Source organism: Oryx dammah, unplaced genomic scaffold (assembly GCF_014754425.2).
Source record: "Oryx dammah isolate SB20612 unplaced genomic scaffold, SCBI_Odam_1.1 HiC_scaffold_1, whole genome shotgun sequence".
Lineage (NCBI taxonomy): Eukaryota > Metazoa > Chordata > Mammalia > Artiodactyla > Bovidae > Oryx > Oryx dammah.
The window spans coordinates 101,720,414-101,739,351 of record NW_024070185.1 but is presented as its reverse complement, the minus strand read 5'-3'; the positions used below and the strand labels follow the sequence as shown (position 1 = coordinate 101,739,351).

The 18,938-nt window shown below is 53.7% G+C and overlaps 1 protein-coding gene across 1 annotated transcript in view; it reads left to right on the top strand.

Annotated features, from left to right (window-relative positions):
• Positions 1–14,162, top strand: part of WHRN (whirlin) — a 90,206-nt gene extending 76,044 nt beyond the window's left edge. Inside the window, exons 8-12 of the mRNA XM_040237513.1 lie at positions 8,514–8,585; positions 9,788–10,325; positions 12,197–12,378; positions 12,899–13,021; positions 13,283–14,162. Coding sequence (XP_040093447.1) covers positions 8,514–8,585; positions 9,788–10,325; positions 12,197–12,378; positions 12,899–13,021; positions 13,283–13,465 — 1,098 coding nt within the window. The 3' untranslated portion in view covers positions 13,466–14,162. The remainder of the gene's footprint in view (positions 1–8,513; positions 8,586–9,787; positions 10,326–12,196; positions 12,379–12,898; positions 13,022–13,282) is intronic.
• The last annotated feature ends 4,776 nt before the right edge of the window (positions 14,163–18,938 follow it).

The following is an 18,938-nucleotide window of genomic DNA, read 5'->3' as shown; positions in this document are numbered from 1 at the left end:
AGGGTTGGCTCTCCCAACTGGTAGCCACGTCACCTTGGGCAGGTGACTTAAGCTTTTGAAGCCTCAGCTCCTCCATCTGTACAATTGGCTGATAAGATCAGCCATCTGTGGGTTGCTGTGGAGATCAAATGAGATCCAGGGTGTGGAATACTCAGAAGTTGGTTCTGTTGATAGTCTAAAGGCCAGCAGGGACTTCCCTGGTGGTCCAGGGGCTAAGACGCCAGGTTTCCAATGCAGCAGACCTGGGTTTGACTCCTGGTCCAGGAACTAGATCCCACATTGCTGCAACTAAGAGTCTGCATGCTGCAAGTCAAGATCCCACATGCCTCAACTAAGACCCAGCTCAGCAAAAGGAAGGAAGGAAGGAAGGAAGGAAATTAGGGCTGGCAAAGGGCACTGCAGAGGACTGCAAAGGAAAAGGGGTTGAGAGGCCAAGGCCAACCTTGTGCCCACCAGGTAGGTGTCACTGAGGTCGGGGCGCAGGGGAACTTGCCCTGCTGAGGGCCTTAACCAGAGCCTTCCTCCTCCTGGATTTGCCCTCCAAGCCCCTCATGTGTCCAGAAAGGGGATCCCCATCTTGTCAAAGGATGCTTGGGCTGGGGTCACTGCCTCTAAATGCCATTGCTGTTTCCCCTGCAATAAGGCGAGAAGGGGGTGCAGGCGTGGCTGTCAGCACTTGGTAGTGCCAGCTTCTTCCCCTTGGGCTCCATGCCTTCCTGCTCAGCCGGGGCCAGAGGAGGATGGAGAAGCTCCAGCCTGTTTTGGATGTCTCCTGCTGCAGAGACCCCTGACTGTTAAAGCACCCCTTCCCAGAAAGAGGGAGCAAGTGATGCGAGGTTGACATCCCACCTAGTGCAATCGGCCTCTGGTCCAACCTGGTTAGGTTAGGTCCTCTGCTAGGCAGACCCCTCCCTAGTGGGGGAGCAGGAAGGAGCCCATCTATGGAGCCCAGTCACTCTGTTGCTCCTTATTTATACGATATCAACTTTAAAAATATTCACAGCCTAGAAGTTGAAAGTTGTGTTTTATTTGGTGGAGAGAACTGAGGACCTAACATCTCAGAAAACTCAAGAGACTGCTCCGAAGAGGCAAGGGCCAGAGGAGCCAGGATATATAGGAGTTTTTGCGACAAAAGTCAGGTAGTCAGACGCTCAAGAGATTACTGTTCGTTAAAGAAAACCAGGTATCTCAAGGTATTTGATGCTTTTCTGTATATGGGAAGATGCAAAAGTCTGGGCTCACTGAAACCATTCCTTGGCTATGCACCTCAGCTCTCTGGGGCCAGTATCCCGTATTTTCTCACCCTGAGTTCCCTCGGGGCCCACAGCTCTAACGTGGTGGCTTGGTGGCCGCTGCATCCTTTGTTTCCTGCTACGGCAGCAATGTTTTCATTCACACAGACATGCTGTCTTAGCCCCTCTCCAAGGAAGCTGCCCCGTGCATAGACGGAGACACAGTGAAGCTGGAATTAGTCTCTTCCCTTGAGTAGAACATCCCATTCCCTTCTCAGAGGCCTCAGCAATGCCCCTTACCTCCCCAGAACTGTAGATTCACCAGAGGATGTTAGTAACCCCTGGGTGGGTGCAGCTTTGCCTGGGCCGGCATGTGAAACAAGGACCCTTCCTCCAAGCCGGTGCATTGAGGGGCGTCCTCCCCTCTGTGTGGGGACTGGGGGTGCTGGGAACTGCTTCCAGAAAACAAAACCAAGTCCACGGAGGTCAGAGCCTGCTGGAACATGGCCAGCCCCTGCTCCCCTCGGAGCCTGCATTTTTCCAGCTGCCACCTAGGAGAGCTAGACTAAACACTGCTTTAGGACTGGTGGAGAGGGGTTCACCTTTTCTGTGCCATGGACCCCTCTGGCAGGCTGGCAAAGCCCTGGGGACCTTTCTCAGAGTAACAGTTTTAAATGTTTAAAAAGAAAACAATGTAGAATGACAAAGGAAACATCATAAAATGCTGTTTTCAAAGATGGGAAGAAATATTGAAAGATGTGGTTTTTTCTTAGCATGCCCCGTAACAAGGTCTGATGGCACGTCGGTAACAGCTGCAATTATGAGGCCGTGATGAGCATAAATGGGACTTTGCGGTATCTGCAGTGTGATACGAAAGAGCTGTGACAGTGTCCCAGGCGCTGCTGATTCCACAAGGCTGTGTTGCCTCCAATTATAGTGGAAGGAGATGCTACATTTCAGTTAGAGGTTAATGAAAATAAAGGATCCAGGGTTTTCCCCCAGGCAAGTTCAGACTCCTTCTGAAGCCCTGCTTTCCAATGCCTGTCCTGAGGGCTTTTCTGGGCCTGACCTGGAGATTCTGCTTCATGCCCTCTGTCCGCTGAATGACATCCTTTTCTTAAGAGCGTTGGGAGGGAGATGCAAAGGGGTAGAAGGAAGCCTGGGCTGTGCTGGGACGAGGGACACCCTCGTCTCGGGAGGACTTTGTGCACTGGCTTCCCTGGGCCCTTTCTGCTTCTGTGCTTCGGTGGCCGAACATGGTGGCAGCAGTGGGCCAGCTGCTCAAAGACCCCGTGCTGGTTCCCATGGCCTCAGCCTGGTCGGTGAGCGCGGGCTTCCAGCCCTGTGTGAGTGCGGGGATCGTTCCTCTCCCTGCCATGTCTTCTGCCCTTCCCTCCAGCATCCAGGCTTCCACCCAAGCCGGTGCTCAGAGAGGCTGGGGGCTGCTCGATCGATGGGTCTCCACCAGCACAGCCAGCGCCCGGGGCCCGCCCCTTGATCCTTTTGGATCCCCAGACCTGTCCCCTTCACTCTGGGCAGCCCCTTCCTCTGCCCCCCAAGAATGCCAGGACTCTCTGGCTCCGCCGGCTGCGGCCACCCCTGCCCCCACTGCCCACACCGTGGCTGGGCTGACAAGCTTCTCTTCTCCAGTTCCGCAGGGCCACCGCCTCTGGCTTTTCCTCCTCTTCTTTCCTTTGGCCTCCTCTTCTTGGTCTTTTCTCCCCGGTCTCCTCCCTTCTTTATCCTCTCTGATGCTCCCTCCCCTTCTGTAGTTTGTCTCTCTCCAATGGCCCTCTTCTGCTCAGCAGCACCCCGCTGCGACCTTCCAGAAGCCTCTGGGACTCCCTGCCTCAGTTTTCCAGAGACAGAGAGAGGAGGGCACTCCCAGCCTTGGGCCTCTGGTGCATTTGACAGGGGTGGGGGGCAGAGGTGTTGGGGAGCCTGTTGTCCAGACTTCAGAGTAAAGAAGCCAGAAGAACAAAGAGCTGAAAATAGCACCTTTATGTAAGAGCCCTCCCCTTGTAATGAGAGGGCTGGGTAGCGGAGCCCAGGAAAGGGGCTGAGTCGGGAGGGGAGAGAGAAGGGAGGGGAGGGCAGGGAGCAGAGAGCCTCCTTCTGCTGGGGGTGGTACCTGGGCCACCCAAGGCCTTTTGGGCCTCCGTTTCCAGAACCATGAGTCCATCTGGCAGAGGCCAGCTCGGGTGGTGGCCCCTCGTGATTTCATTTCATTTTTGCCCCACAGTGCCCCCAAACCAGACCCTGGAATATTTAGAACCCTGACTGGGCCAACTCAGACAAAAAAATAAAAATAACGAGTTCTCTCTGAAAGGGAGGAGATTTCCTGAACCGCCACAGATTTGAGGAGGAAGGGGATGAGAGAGCCACCGCCGCAGGTCCTGAGGGCATCCCGGCTCTTGTGGGACGTTCTCTGGATGACAGACTCAGACCTTGAATACGGTTCAGCTTTCTGCTCTGTCCTTGCTGTGTGACCTTGGGCAAGTGGCCTTCCGTCTCTGGGCCTCAGTCACCTCAGCTGTAGAACTGATGAAAAAGGGTCTCACCGGGCAGGATTAACTGAGCTGCCAGATCTAAACCCTCAGCTCATCTCTGGCCTCCGTGGGTGCAGAAGGAGCCCCCCACCCCCACCCCCACCCACTGAGCAGCTGGGGCTGAGAGGGGGATGGGAAGAAGGCCAAGATGCTCTGGCCGGCTCCTTCGTGAGCTCTGACCTTGATCCTCTTCTCGAAGCCTGTCCCGGAAGCGTTTCTGCTGACACATCCCCCGGGTTCTTAGCCTGCTGTCTGCAGCTATTTCAGATGCACAAGGAACATGGCTCGGGGACTCGGGGCTCCTGAGCGTCTGGATTCGGCAGATGGAGTCTGGCAGGGCTAGGCTCCAACCCGTCTGCCGTTTGCTCCACTTCAGGCCTTCCTCCCAGGGCTGGACGCCTGTCCACACTCCACCCTCACCCTCCCGCCCGTCCATCCCTGCCTTCCATCTTGGCTCCAGGATGCCACTAATAACAGGGAGCGGCTGAGGTCAGGGGCCAGTGATGGCCATGTTCTCTCTTGTTTCAGAGAGGGTCCTCCTCCTGGAGTCCCTTGGTTCCTACAGCATCTAATTCTGGGGTCCCGCTAAGGTTGCATGGGCTTTGGGGTCACCCTGATGTGGGTTAGAAACCTAATCTGCTGTAGAATAGTCCTGTTGCCTTGGACAAATCACTGCTCTCTCTGAGCTTAAGTGTAAAAATTGTGAGCCGGGACAATCAGAATGCCTACCTTACAGGGTCATAAGGAGGATCAGTGAGACCATGTAAATAAAACGCCCAGCAGGGGTCTAGCATGCAGCAAGGCCTGCCACAGTTTGGAGTTCTCCCATGCCCTTTCTAAGAGAAAGTCACACCCGCCCTGTAGTGCTGGGCGAAGACGTGCTTGTGTTATCAGACTCTGGGTCCTTTCCTTGCTCCCTCCCTTTGGCCCTATCACAACGCCAGCTTCCATCAGTGATTCCGAACAAGAGTTTGTGTGCAGCTCCTGTGTGCATGGCCCTCTGGTGGGTGTTGGGAACACGGGGACCTGCTCATTTTTTATCCCCATGAGCTTTCCTCATAAATCAAGGCTGCCTGTTAAATGCTTGTTGATCAACTAAATGAATGTTCAAAGCTCCTGATACCAGAACAGGACAGAATCCCATATCTTTGGTCCAACCATGGACTGTCATCTAAGCCCCCAGCGTGTCTGCAGGCTGAGTTTTGGGGGCAGGCGGCAGTAGCTAGCTACATTTCAGGTGATGGAGGCCCCTCTCGTCCTTGCTAAAGACACCTCCCAGGTCTCTGACCTCCTCGGGGCCTCCTGCTGAGGCCAAGGCAATGGCTGCCCAGTCTTGGGAAGTCATTGCATGTAACTTGCCTTGCCATTCACCTTCACTCTAGATGGCTTGTTTGACCAGGTGGACTGATTCCTGGGAGCACTGGACACATTACGGTTTGGGGGGAGGGGGTGTATCGGAGGACCACTGCTTACTTCCATCGAAGTGTTCACCTAGGCCAAGGCATGTGCAGCCATTCGGTTCCTGGGGCAGATTTATAAGATCCCAGGGTTCTAGGGTGACAGTCACTTCCCTTCAGATAGTGTGCCAGGCTCTGTTTGAGCACTTTTCAAGTGTTAATACATCAACTCCGTGAGGGAGGGACTGCTGTTTCCCCGCCTTACAGATGAGGACACTGAGGCACAGAGCAGTCCAGTGGGTTGTCCACCGTCACTCAGCTGTGAGTGGCAGAGCTGGGAGTGATCTCAGAGAAGCCAGAACTGGTGCCTCTGATCAAAGTGGGAAGGAGCAGCTCTCCCCTCCTCAAGGGTGCCCCCCTGTCCTTGTATCACCGAGGCCATCAAGAACATCTTCCTGTGAAGTGGTATGTGAGAGATCAGAGTGGGGTGGGCAGGAGATGTCAGGATGTTTGCACAAGCTCAGCTTTGCTGGTAAAAGGCAGTTGACCTGGACTGACACTGCCCCAGAGGCGTCACAAGACCAGATGAGGCGTCCTGGGTGAGGAAGGCTCATGCTTGGGAGGACAGAGCGTCTTGTTGGCCGGTGGATTCCCATGGTGCCTGCCCAGAATACTCAAGGCTTCAGGAGGCTTCTTTGAGACGAGGATCAGTATGGAGTGACCTGGCAGCCTCTGCTCTGGGGGTATGGAGTCAGGGGGCTCCTCCCATCCCCCCACACCTTCACTCTCGTTATACCTTCACTTTCATTCAAACCATCATCGCTGCTCTCCATGACCTACTGTAGCAGCTTGGCTCAATTCTATGTCTACTCAGCCTCCCCCCCATAACAGCCAGAGTTATTGATTAATTCATTCACCCATCAATTCATTCATGGATTAATTAATTTGCTCAGTAAATATTTATCAAACAATCACTATCCTGAATACTGAGGATACAGTAGGGACCAGGTGGTCACAAGTCCTGCCTCTGAGGAGTTAACCTAGTAGGAAGACATACAATGAGCAAATCAATAGTACCCCATCGGGTGGTGCTAAATCTTACACTGAAAAATGAAGCAGGTTCAAGGGTTAGACAGAGTTGTGGGGGTAGAGGGGTTGCTGTTTGAAACAGGGCTGGTCAAAGAAAGCCTCACCAAGGTCTAAAGTGAGGGAGTGAACCAGGAGTGCTATGCAGGCAGAGCGGTGGGTGCAAAGGCCCTGAGGCAGGAACCATCCCATCCTGCTGCAAGAGTAGCAAGAAAGGGCCCAGAATTCATTGCACCCAGTGAATGCAGTTTGGAATTTCCTCCACTTAAGATGGAAAGAGCCTGGAGGGTTATGAGCTGGCATGAGACATCATCTGACTTGTGTTTCAAGATTACATCCTGGCTGCTGGGTAAGAACAGTGTAATCAGTGCAAAGGAGAAAAATAAAGCAGGGCAGGGGTGAAGGCTGTGATTTTAGGTGGGACAGGGAGGCCTGGCATGCTGCGATTCATGGGGTCGCAAAGAGTCGGACATGACTGAGCGACTGAACTGAACTGTCAGAGTAGATCTTTTTGTGGAGGTGATATCTGAGTAAGGTCTTGAAGGAGGTGAACAAACAGAGCTCGCTTTGTGGATAGTTCTGGGGAAGAATGTTCCAGACAGACGGAAGAGCCAGCATAAAAACCCTGACATGCCTGCACAGCTCTAGTGTGACTCGGAAGGAAGTGAGCAAAGGAGATCTTCAAAGGCAGACCTGACTACATCTCCATGGCAACCCACTGTCCTCAGGCTTAGGTCTAAGCAGCTCTTGACTGCTGCAGAACCCCTGAAGATTCTCAAGCATCCTCTGTCCTCCCAGCTTTATGCACATCCTTCCCTCTGAAACACCCACCATTCTTTCCTTTGCCCAGCGTTAACCTGTGCTCCTTCCTCCAGGAAGACTTCCTGGATGACTCTTCCTCAGCTGCATTATATAACTGTGTTTCCTCACCCTGTGCAGCCTTCTCCTGGCTTATTTGTGTCGACCCTGCTGTCTCTAGGGCTTCTCAGGTGGGGCAATGGTAAAGAATCTGCCTGCCAGTGCAGGAGATACAAGAGACTCAAGTGTGATCCCTGAATTGGGAAGATCCTCTGGAGTAGGACACAGCAACCCTCTCCAGTATTCTTGCCTGGAAAATCCTATGGACAGAGGAAACTGGCGAGTTACAATCCCTGGGGTCACAAAGAGTCGTGCGCGACTGAGCAGCTGAGCACACACACCATCTCTAAGCTACTGAAGGCAGGGGAGGTGTCTCACTTCCTCTAAGTCCCCAGGCCCTCAGTCAGGAGCACTGAGACTACTCTATTAATCCCTAAACTTGAGACTTGAGCTGGGTGATGGTCAGGGAAGTTTGTTGCCATCCTGGGTCCTGTGGTATGGAGAGAAGTGACTGCAGAGCCCTCAGGAGCCCCCTCAGGAGTTTAAAGAAGAGCTCTGCTCAACTGCCTGGTGTGGGGTGTCTAGCCATGGCCTTACGGCAGCTCAGTGTCACTTGAGGAAGCATTAGGCATCTGGTAAGTTAGGCAAAGAAGGAATAAATGAGCATCTTTGCAAAATAAGCGCCACTGAATCCATAACGCTTCCCCCCTCCCCCAGGATACACCATTAAAACCCTTAAAATTAAGACAGAGAGAGAACTTCCCTGGTGGTCCAGTGGTTAAGAATCCGTCTTCCAGTGTAGGGGACACAGGTTCAATCCCTGTTCGGGGAACTAAAATGTCACATGCCTGCCAGGGAGCAACTAAAGCCCGCCAGCCACAACTAGAAGGAAGCCTGGGCACAACAATGAAAGATCCCGCATGCGACAACTAAGACCCAATGCAGCCAAAATAAATGAGTAACTGATTAATTAAAAAGAGTTAGATACCTTCCCCATCCACCCCGCACTTGCTGTTTTCACACCTCCCTGGGGTTCTGTCAGGAATCGTGGAGAGAGAACCCTCGGGTTGAGGAGTTGAGCCTGTTGAGCGTGGGCCGAGCTTCAGGGATTGCCACTCAAGGCCAAAGCCACCCCGCAACGTTTCTACGTAGTTCCGGGGAGGCCTGGAAAGTCTCCAAGAAATTGAACTCCTTGAAATTGATTTCAAAGTGAAAGGCAGGAAAATCATCATTCGTTTTACCATATAAGTTCCCATGGAGTGGGGCTTGTCAGGAAACACGGAAGCCCCATGAAGGTGTTTTAGGGCCTGCAGAGTTCTGTGTCCTAGAGAGCAAAGTGGTTTTACCCTCTCAGTGTGTATTTGCTCACGGGGCTTGCTTCTCTCTTCTAGAACACTTTGGACCTGGAGGAGACCGGGGAGGCTGTCCAGGGCAATGTGAACACCCTCTCAGACGTTTCCCTGGTGAGACCTCGCTCTGGGAAGACCCTTTCACTGTATTTTCCCCCTCCTGGGTCTGCCTGAGGCCCCTGGGGGCTGGCTCCCTGGTGAGACCACAGGGAGGGGACTGAGGCCCTCAGCGAAGAGCTCTCAGCGAGTTCCAGGGCAGGGCTGTCAGGCTGTTTGACTGTTTGCTGAGTTGGTGTTACTTTTGATACGTTATCTGAATGTTATCATAGCAAGGACTGAAGCATGAAGTGTGTGACGAGAGCTCTCCTCAAGGAGGCCCTGTGACTGCGCTGGGAAAGGGGATGAAACTTGACCTCACGCCCATGCGCACTCAACAGCAGTCTGGAGAGTCTGCTTTGTGATCTGACTCACGTGGCTTTCGAATGGCCTGGGCTCTGAAGCCAGACTGCAGGTCCAAATCCCACCCTGTGCCGCTGACTGTGTGACTTTGGGCAACTTTCTCAACTTCTCTGTGCCTCAGCTTCCCCATCTGTAAAATGGGGTGTAATAATAGTGTGTACCACCCCTAAGCCCGCAACAAGGGGCAAATCAGTTTTTCTAAGTAAAACATTAGGAACATAGCCATGCCAGTGCTGGATGCTGGCACAGGGAGGGGCACAGTGACGACAGAGTCTGCCTCTCACCAAGCACCTGCTGGATCTCAGGCCCCTTGCTAGGGCAGCACATGCGCTACTGCTCACCTCCGCACGACTCTGCTGAGCAGGTCGTTTCCTCCATGGCCCTGAGGTGCACTCAGAGAAGTGCTGTGCCCTGCCCAGGGCCACACAGCAGCCTGGCCCACCTCTGTCCACCTTCTACCCATCCTCTCCCATCAGTCCTGTCACATCTCCAGGCTCCAGGAGCCACGATAATCCCCTAAAGAGAAAAGCCAAAGAGAGGCCTCTTCCGTTTTCATCTTTGCATCCCACCCGAATTAAGTCCCGTTCCCTGTGACAAGCCCTGGCCGATGCCAAGAACTTCAGTTCCCGAAGGTAACGATGCCATCCTCAGAGACAAGATCCCGACGCTTATCAGCTGCTCAGATGCTGGGAGAAGTTTTCCACTCGGGTGTTGCATTATGCAGAGCAGCGAGGCCAGGAGCTGACAGAGCCAGGACAGAATTGCAGCTGGGCCCGGCGCGCCGGGGCACTCGGGTCTCCCCTCTAGCGGCTGCAATGGGCTCTGACTCCCTTTATCCCTGCTGGGTCTTGTGGCAGGACGACGTCAAGTCCACCTCCAAGGGGCTGCTTAGCTACAAGCCGCCGCCTCCCCCGCCCCCTCTGACCCAAGGCCACGACCACCTCCTCATCCAGCCGAGGAAGCACGGCAGAGAGGACCTCCAGCCGCCTTCCTCCGCGTCTTCCCACTCGGGCATCGTTTTCTCGGCTCCACGGAACAGCAGCCCGCCCGCGGGTACCGCTCCTGTGCCGGAGGCCCCCACAGCACAGGACTCGCCCTCCTCCCCCATCTACGCCTCCATCTCCCCGGCCAACCCCGGCTCCAAGAGGCCGCTGGACACCCACCTGGCCCTGGTCAACCAGCACCCCATCGGCCCCTTCCCACGGGTCCAGTCACCCCCGCACCTGAAAAGCCCCCCCACAGAGGCCACGTTGGCTGGCGGTGGCCTTTCCCCACCCTCCCCCTCCGGCTGCCCAGACCAGGCGGGCACGAACCAGCATTTTGTCCTGGTGGAGGTGCACCGCCCGGACAGCGAGCCGGACGTGAATGAAGTGAGGGCACTACCCCAGACACGCAGTGAGTACCGCAGGCTCCGGTGGGCTGGGCTCGGGGCCGCTGCGTCACCTTAGGGGTGCCCCACTGGGGGATTGATCTGCTCATTGACACAGCTCAGGTGGGGCCAGGTGCTCTCCCAGTGGGAGGCCTTCGAACCCAGTCCTCCCCCATTAAAGGTCAGGGGAGCTGGGGAACAGGGCCCCGAGCCCGCCCGGAGGGGCTTTGGAGGCAGAGGCTGGAATGTGAGTTCCAGCTCTGCTGTCACTGGCTGTCGACTGTGGGCGGGCTGCTGGGCCGTCCCATGGGGGCTGGAACAGTTCTGTAACTGTTGCTTCTGCCAGCTGACTGTGAGGGTGGGATTTCTCCTCTAGGACCCCCAGACGTGGTCCCCCTGTACCCACCTACCGGTCTCCCCAAGAAGACGGAGCCTGTTCAGAGCAGGAGTGGCTTTGTGATCTCTGTCCCCTAGAGCTGGTGCCGAGGGACAGATGGACATTGAAATTGTCACCTCTGGACCCCTGGAGGTCTCCTGGCTCGGGGCTGCAGGATCAGAGTGCAGGGTCCACCTTCCAGACACCTGGGAGGCCAGCCCCCCGGGCTGTAGCCCTGGGGTTTTCAGAGGATGTCCAACTGGGGAGGTGGTGGGAAGGGAGAGCTGGTTTCCACCCTGTAAGCCTGAGCCCACCACAAGGCCTGCATCCCCTCCCTCCCGGTCGTGAGTTGTGTCCGTTTTGTTGGATTCTGCTGCCATCTCGTGGCTAAGGTGACACGTAGGACCGCCGTGGCCAAGGAGGGTGGGTGGCCAGCCAGGTCAGGGGACATTTGCTGAGCGCCTGTGGTATGCAAGTAAGGGATGGACTAGGATGCGGCAGGCGGGGTGCCTGCATTCAGTAGCTCATTGAGGGAAGGCTGCTAAGGCAGGAGGCGGTGGGGGAAACCCGAGCTGTCATGTCAAATGGATGGCCCTGGAGCTGGCACTGAGCCGCACACACGATGATAGAGCTGACAGGTGTGCAGCACTCTCCGTGAGCCAAGGACACCATTCTTGGGAACATGCCTGCGTTAGTAACTCACCCAGTTCTCTCAACAGCTCTGTGAGGCTGGTACTGTTATCACCCCCATTTTACAGACGAAAGAGACGGAGACGCAGTGATTGTGGACCCAGGCAGGCTAGCATAAGCCTGTTCACCCCATATGTCCTGTCTGTTCGTGTTTATGATAATCCATGGGATAGGCATCATTGCCCCTGGGTTGGAACCAGAACATTGGGGTTCAGAGAGGCTGTGTAACTCACCCAGGATTGCACAGCTGGTCAGAGGGGATTCAGACCCCACCTGCCAGACCCCAGAGTGTCTCAAACTCAGGGGCCAAGCCATTACATACCTAGTGGAATGGATTGGGTTTAACTATTGCACCAGAGGGCATGTGCCCACCCCTTAGCTCAGGCCAGGTGGGGTCAGCAAGGGCACAGACCAGGCATGGCAGACCTGCCTTTTTTTTTTTTTCCAGACCTTCCTTTTTTCCCCCAAGAAGCTTAGAATTCCATTTTTATGTGAAATCTCCTAATTTGAATGTGTTGGTCCATCATTAAATACTGACAACACTAAGAGTTAAAACAAACAAACAAAAACCCATATCTGTGGGCTGGATTTGCCTCCTGACTTTTTTTTTTTTTTAACCATTTTGCCAGAGGCTGTCAAGGCAGACATCCTGGAAGCGGCAGCCTTGGGGTCAGACCCCATTGGAAGGGCAGGTCTCAATAGGTGGAGGGTGGCAGGGAGTCTCTGCCCAGGGAATCCCCCGCCCAGCCTTCTGGCTTGCCCCTCAGCTCCTCCAGGAAGCCCCTACTGACCCCAGCTCTACACACCCCTCTCCTCCTGTCCCCACCCCAGCCGCCTCCACGCTCTCCCAGCTCTCAGATAGCGGGCAGACCCTGAGCGAGGACAGTGGCGTGGACGCCGGGGAGGCCGAGGCCAGCGCCCCCGGCCGAGGCAGACAGACGGCGCCCGCCAGGATCAGGAGTGGCAAGGAGATGCCTCGGAACGAGAGACCCGCCGAGGGGGCCACGAAACCTGTAAGTGAGACGGCGGGTGTGCAGAAGGCAGGCGGGGGGAAGTCTGGTTGGGGGTGAACAACAGGAAGTCCCGACCAGGGTTCAGCTTGGCAAGTGACCGCAAGGGAGGTGCTGAGCACCCCCGTCACTGGGCGGATGTGGGTGTCCGGAGAGACCTCTGTGTTCAGAGTCTGAAGGCCGCCGCTCTGCCACTGATGCAGACAGGCCAGGTGCTGATGGTTGTTCTCACGGATCGTTACGCTTCCTTCCAGCGTAGGGTGGAGGTGAGGCAATCAGGCCAGATTCAAGTCCTGAGGCCACCTCTAGCAGCCTTGGGGCAGCTGCTTACCTTCCCGAGCCTCAGAATTAGACAGCTGGGTATACCAAGCGCTGTGCTCAGTGCTAGCACACAGCACACTCCCAGCAAAGGGCTGGAGTCTGCGTCCTGCTGACCTAGGGGCCTGTCATGGCCAGGCCAGCCCCCAGGCCAGGCCCACCCCACAAGAAGGCCTGCCACTACTTTCCTTCCTCATACCTGCAGCCCGGGCTCTTGGAGCCCACGTCCACCCTCATCCGCGTGAAGAAAAGTGCAGCCACCCTGGGCATTGCCATCGAGGGTGGTGCCAACACCCGCCAGCCCCTGCCTAGGATCGTCACAATTCAGGTACGTCCCCAGGGACCTGCTTGACCATCTCTCCCTACCCCCGAGCGTCCCTCTCTCAGCCTCCCTAGGGGTTTGCCATGCCCAGAGGCAACCCAGCACCCACAGGCAGCCCCAGGCTCATAGCACTTGGCTCTCGCTGAGCCTGTTTTCCTCATAAGGGCTGTGGACACACAGACTGTGGCTCCTTGGTTGGCAGTGGGGGGCAGTCCAGGCCAGCCCTGGAGTGTCCCAGGTTACATGCCCTGTGTCTCACTCCTGCAGCGAGGCGGCTCAGCCCACAACTGCGGGCAGCTCAAGGTGGGGCACGTGATCCTGGAAGTGAATGGGGTGACCCTTCGGGGCAAGGAGCACCGGGAGGCCGCGCGCATCATCGCGGAGGCCTTCAAGACCAAGGAGCGCGACTACATCGACTTTCTGGTCACCGAGTTCAACGTGCTGCTCTAAGGGCCGAGGCCGGAGGGCCTCCCATCGCTGCCCAGCCCCCGGCCCTCCTCCCTCCTCCCTCCTGGCACTATTGAGCTCCTTCGGGGGCTGGAGCTGCATGGCCAGGGTAGCAGGAAGACATCCCTCCCCCCATTCCATACTGGCCCTTTGGACCAGAACCGGGAGAAGAGAGCTGGGCGAGGCAAACAGAAGGTCAAGTCAGGGTCTAATGCAATGCCTGGTATACAGTAGGCGCTCAATACAAGCGTGAAACCTCAGGAAGGGGAGAAAGAAAAGGGAAGGGCGGAGCACCTGTGTCTTCACCTGAAGCCTCCCAGGGCCTGTAACTCTGGGTTGAGTGCTCCCTGGCCAGCTAGGATGTGGCCTATCCCCCGATGCCGGAGTCTTTGTCTAGAATGAAGTCACAGAAGAATTCGTGGACACGGCCCCCAACTCAGGGGGCCTCTTGCGGGACCTTCAGTGCCACAAATAAGCATCGAGCACCCCCATTCACACCCCTGTTCCTCCTAGCTCCTCATCCTCCATGGTATTTATTATTTATTTCCATCCCACACCCCTGGGGATCGCAAGACCCCAGCTTCCCACTGCACCCCCAGCCTATCCCAGAGGCCTTGCAGGTGACCAGTGATGTCAGTGTATTTATATACAGAGCTTATGACTTTAATTTTTCAATAAAGAGATCTGAACAAGTTTAGGATCCAGCGTGCTATGTGGCCTGCCTGTGTGGCTGGGCTTGATGTGAAGAGAGGGTTGGGTGGGACAGATGGAGGCACCCAGGACATCATATCTTCCCTGGCCTCCCATGGCTCAACCTGGATCACACAAAGCGTGTTGCAAGGGCACTGGAGCCACACTCACGTCTTGGAACACCTTCCTTGAAGGTTATAGATAACATCTTTAGATCAAAATGCACAGGTATATATAGGTTTTAATAATGCTGTACCCCTGAAACTTATATAAGAATATTTAAAATACGCAGGTATGTTATGAGACAGAATGCACAATGTGCATGAATGTTTCAAAACACAGAGAGGGGGCTTCCCTGGTGGTTCAGTGGTAAAGAATCTGCCCGCCAGTGCAGGAAGCAAGGGTTCGATCCCTGGTCTAGGAAGTTGACACATGACTCAGAGCAACTGAGCCTGTGAGCCACAACTATTGAGGCTGAGCTCTAGAGCCCAGGAGCCACAACTACGGAGCCCTTGCAGTCTATAGCCCGTGCTCCACAATAAGAGAAACCACCACAGTGAGAAGCCTGCGCACGGCTGGAAGTGTAGCCACCGCTGGCCGAAACTAGAGAAAAGCCTGCGCAGGGATGAAGACCCGGTGGGACCAAAACTAAATAAGTAAATAAAATTATAAACGCGCGCGCGCACAGAGGTGGCCTATCTTAGGGCGGATCCCAGAAACTGGCTCTGAGACGAGGATGTGTGTGCAGGTGATTCATTGAAGCAGTGTGCAGGGAGGCTGGTAAAGCAGCGGGTGAATCAGAAGCGAAGGTGAGGAACGCAAGCAGGATGTGATTTCAGGCGGAGTCCTAGGAGGACAGCTGCAGCCTGATCCCACGGGGGACACTGGAGTGTAAGTTCCACTTAGAGTTGTCTCCGCTCAGGGCAAGCGGACAGGGCCTTCAAGTTGTCACTCTTTAGACAAGGTCTGGGGACAGGGAAGAGGCAGTGACTTCACAGTCGCTTCCTACCTGTGCACGCGAGGCTGGTGCAGGAGCCAAGGGCAGTGGGTATTAGAAGCAAAAACACATGAAGAGGGCAGAGAGGAGAGGGCCCCACTACCAGCCCCAGTGCCCACTTCCTCCATCCCCAGGCTTTCTCTGCAGAAAGAAGAGTTTGAAAAGTCCCGCTTTGTCCAGCCATGTCCAAGGATCTTCTAGAAATGGGTTGGGAGCTGTTGATTCTACAGACTTTTACTGGATCTTGCTCTTAGCTGCTTGTGTCCCCTCCCCAGCTTAAGGAGTCCAGAGGCCAGAGCCCTGGCTTCCACTTGACCTCTGAAGCAGCCAGTATCCCCCAAAACCCCAGCCCTTCCCATGGGACTCTGTATGCCCCTCTCCAATCCTGGTACCCCTGCAAGGAATAACCCTCGCCTGGCTGCAGGAGGGCTTTGTCAGGCCCCAGATCTCCTGGCATCAAATTCCACATCCTGTGTGGTCACAAGCAGGTGATTTCACCTTTCTGAAGCCAAGTTCCCAGTCTATGGGTGTGGTAGGTTGAGTAACGGCTCCCAGAGGTACCCGGATTCCTGTTATGTGTGAATGTTACTTTCTGTGGCAAAGAGAGATGTGCTTATTTAGGGCATTTAAATGGAGAGGTTATCCTCGATCATCTAGGTGGGCCCCATGTAATCGCAAGGGTCCGTGTAAGAGGGAGGCAGAGGGAGATTTGACATAGGAGAGGAAAAGGTGTTGTGTGATGAAGCAGAGGTTGTAGTGATGCAGTTCAAAGATGGAGGAGAGGACCATGAGCCCAGGAACACAGGTGGCCATTTAGAAACCGAAAAAAAGGCAAGGAAATGGATTCTCCCTGAGAGCCTCCCCAAGAAATCTGCCCTGCCGACACTCTGACTTTAGCAAGATGAGAATGATTTTGGACTTTTGACCTCTCTTTGGAAGAACAAGTTAGTGTCATTTTAGTTGTTTTTTTTTTTTTTTTTTTTTTTTGGGCCAAGCAGCATTGCATTCAGAATCTCACTTCACTGATCAAACCCACACCCCTTGCAGTGGAAGCATGGAATCTCAACCACTGGATCTCCAGGGAAGACCTAGTGTTGTCTTAAACCATGAACTGGTGCTAATTTGTTACAACAGCCACAGGAAATAAATACAACGGGGATACTGCTACTCACTTCTGATGGAGGCTGGGATGTAGTGTGTGGGCTCAGAGTACCAGGCTCAGAGTCTGCCCCAGGGAGAAGACTGCAGTCAGAATGATGGTGAAGAAGGAGCCCTCTGACCTTATAAAGCACATCTTTTCTAGACCCAAGTCCTTGTGGATCTGTTCTGAATCCAGAGGTTTTTGTCTGTTACCTACTTGCGGTATGAATTTCAGGCCAGTCAGTCCTGGGTGTTCATTGGAAGGACTGATGCTAAAGCTGAAACTCCAGTACTTTGGCCACCTCATGCAAAGAGTTGACTCATTGGAAAAGACTCTGATGCTGGGAGGGATCGGGGACAGGAGGAGAAGGGGACAACAGAGGATGAGATGCCTGGATGGCATCACCAACTCGATGTACATGAGTTTGAATAAACTCCGGGAGTTGGTGATGGACAGGGAGGCCTGGCGTGCTGTGATTCATGGGGTCGCAAAGAGTTGGAAATGACTGAGTGACTGAACTGAACTGAACTGATTGGCCTGCTCTACAAACTCCAGGACAGGTTGTGACTTCTTGTGTCTTGAACTAGGCATCTCCCCACTCAGTCCAACCCCAGGGGTCTGGGAACTCCTGGCAACTGCTGCCTGCAGTCCCAAATTTGTTCTCTGAAAAAGAACAAGAAAGAGTTTCTGGAACTGTTGGTTCTGAAATTCCTGGGTCTGACTCTGGGACTGTAGGCCATTGGCTGTGAGGGTTCCCCTCCCAGTGGAATTTTAAGCTTAAAAACATACCTTTGTAAGTGGGCTTAGAAAGGCCAAGTCACTTGCTCAAATTTGCATAGCTAGTGAGTGGTAGAGGAAAAATTTGGACCCACGGCTACCTGAGGTTCACCATGTGAAGCTCCAAGATAATACGAGATGTCCTGTTGCCTTTGAAGGGACCCGAAACAGTGGGCTAAGGCAGCTTGGGTATTGGCAGAGTGAGGGGCCAGAGGTCCATCTGGCTGCATATATGTCTATGGGCCTAAAGTCTTTACTCATAGTGTCAGAGCTGAGGGAAGTGGGTAGGTACAGCTAGACAACTTCAGGATCTGCTGCTAGATGAAGGAGAAGGCAGCAAGAGGGCAAGTTTCTGGTCTGAAACTGGGCCTGCCCAAGCAAGTGCCAAGCTGGCCTTCAAACTACTTGGAGCCCTCTCTGCTTGGGAGAAAGCAGGATGAGGGCTGGAGTAGCCCTCTGTGAGGATCCTAAGGACAGAGGACAAGGCACACCTCAGGCAGTCCAGAGCTCAGAGCCTGACATTTGCACTCAGATTCTATTTCCACCACTTCCTGGCTGTGTGAGCTTGGGCAAATCACTTAACTTCTCTGAGCCTCATATTTCTTCTTTTTTTTTTTTCCATCACCATATTTGTTAATTTTTTAAATTGAATGTTGTGTTAGTTTCAGGTATACAGCAAAGTGCTTCAGTTATGTAAATACACACACACACACACACACACACCATACATATATATATATCCTTTTTCAGATTCTTTCCACTATAGGTTATTACAAGATTTTGAATATAGTTTAGCAGGTCCTTGTTGTTTATCTATTTTATATACGGTAGTGTGAATCTGTTGTGCTTTCCAGGTTCCACCTGCCAATGCAGGAGACATAAGAGACACAGGTTGGATCCCTGGGTTGGGAAGATCGCCTGGAGGAGGGTACAGCAACCCACTCCAGTATTCTTGCCTAGAAAATGCCATGGATAGAGGAACCTGGCAGGCTATAGTCCATGGGGTCTCAAAGAGTCGGACACAACTGAAGCGATTCAGCACTCACGCAGTGTGTATCTGTTAACCCCAAACTCCTAATTTATCCCTCTCCTGCTTTCCCCTTTGGTAACCTTTGTTTTCAGTGTCCATGAATCTATTTCTATTTTGTAAATAAGTTCTTTCTTTTATATTACACATATAATTGGTATTGCAATTTTCTCATCTTTAAATTGGGAGTATTTAAAGTCTAAAATAGCTCACAGTTTAAATATTTTAAACTGTGAGCTATTGTAAGTCAATAAGTCAAGTCGCTCAGTCGTGTCCAATTCTTTGGGACCCCATGGACTGTAGCCCACCAGGCTCCTCCATCCATGGAATTTTCTAGGCAAGAATACTGGAGTGGGTTGCTATTTCCTTCTCCAGGAAACTTCCCAACCTAGGGATCGAACCCGGGTCTCCCGCATTGTGGGCAGATGCTTTACCGTCTGAACCACCAGGTAATAACTTGTGAGCTATTGTAAGGAGTAGCTAGAATGTCTGTTCCTGGGACAGAGTAAACCTTCAGTGCATAGAAGCTGTTACTACGATTACCATTAGATATGTGTGTAGGGGGTCACCGAACCTGGGCGACTGGGAGGAGCTTTCCACCAAAAGGAAAGAGAACTGTGCTGTAACACAGCTGGATACCAGACCTTAGGCAGATCACTTCCTGTCTCGGGGCCTATTACACGCCCTTGCCCCTGTGAAATGTGATTGGTCGAGGGGCCCTTTAAAAATTATTGTCACTGATTTATTTCTTATAGGCCTGGTGCGATGTTTATTCATTTACTCCCTCAGCAACTCTGTGAGGTGAAAATTAAGAATCCCGTTTACCTGAAGTTCAGTGGCAGCG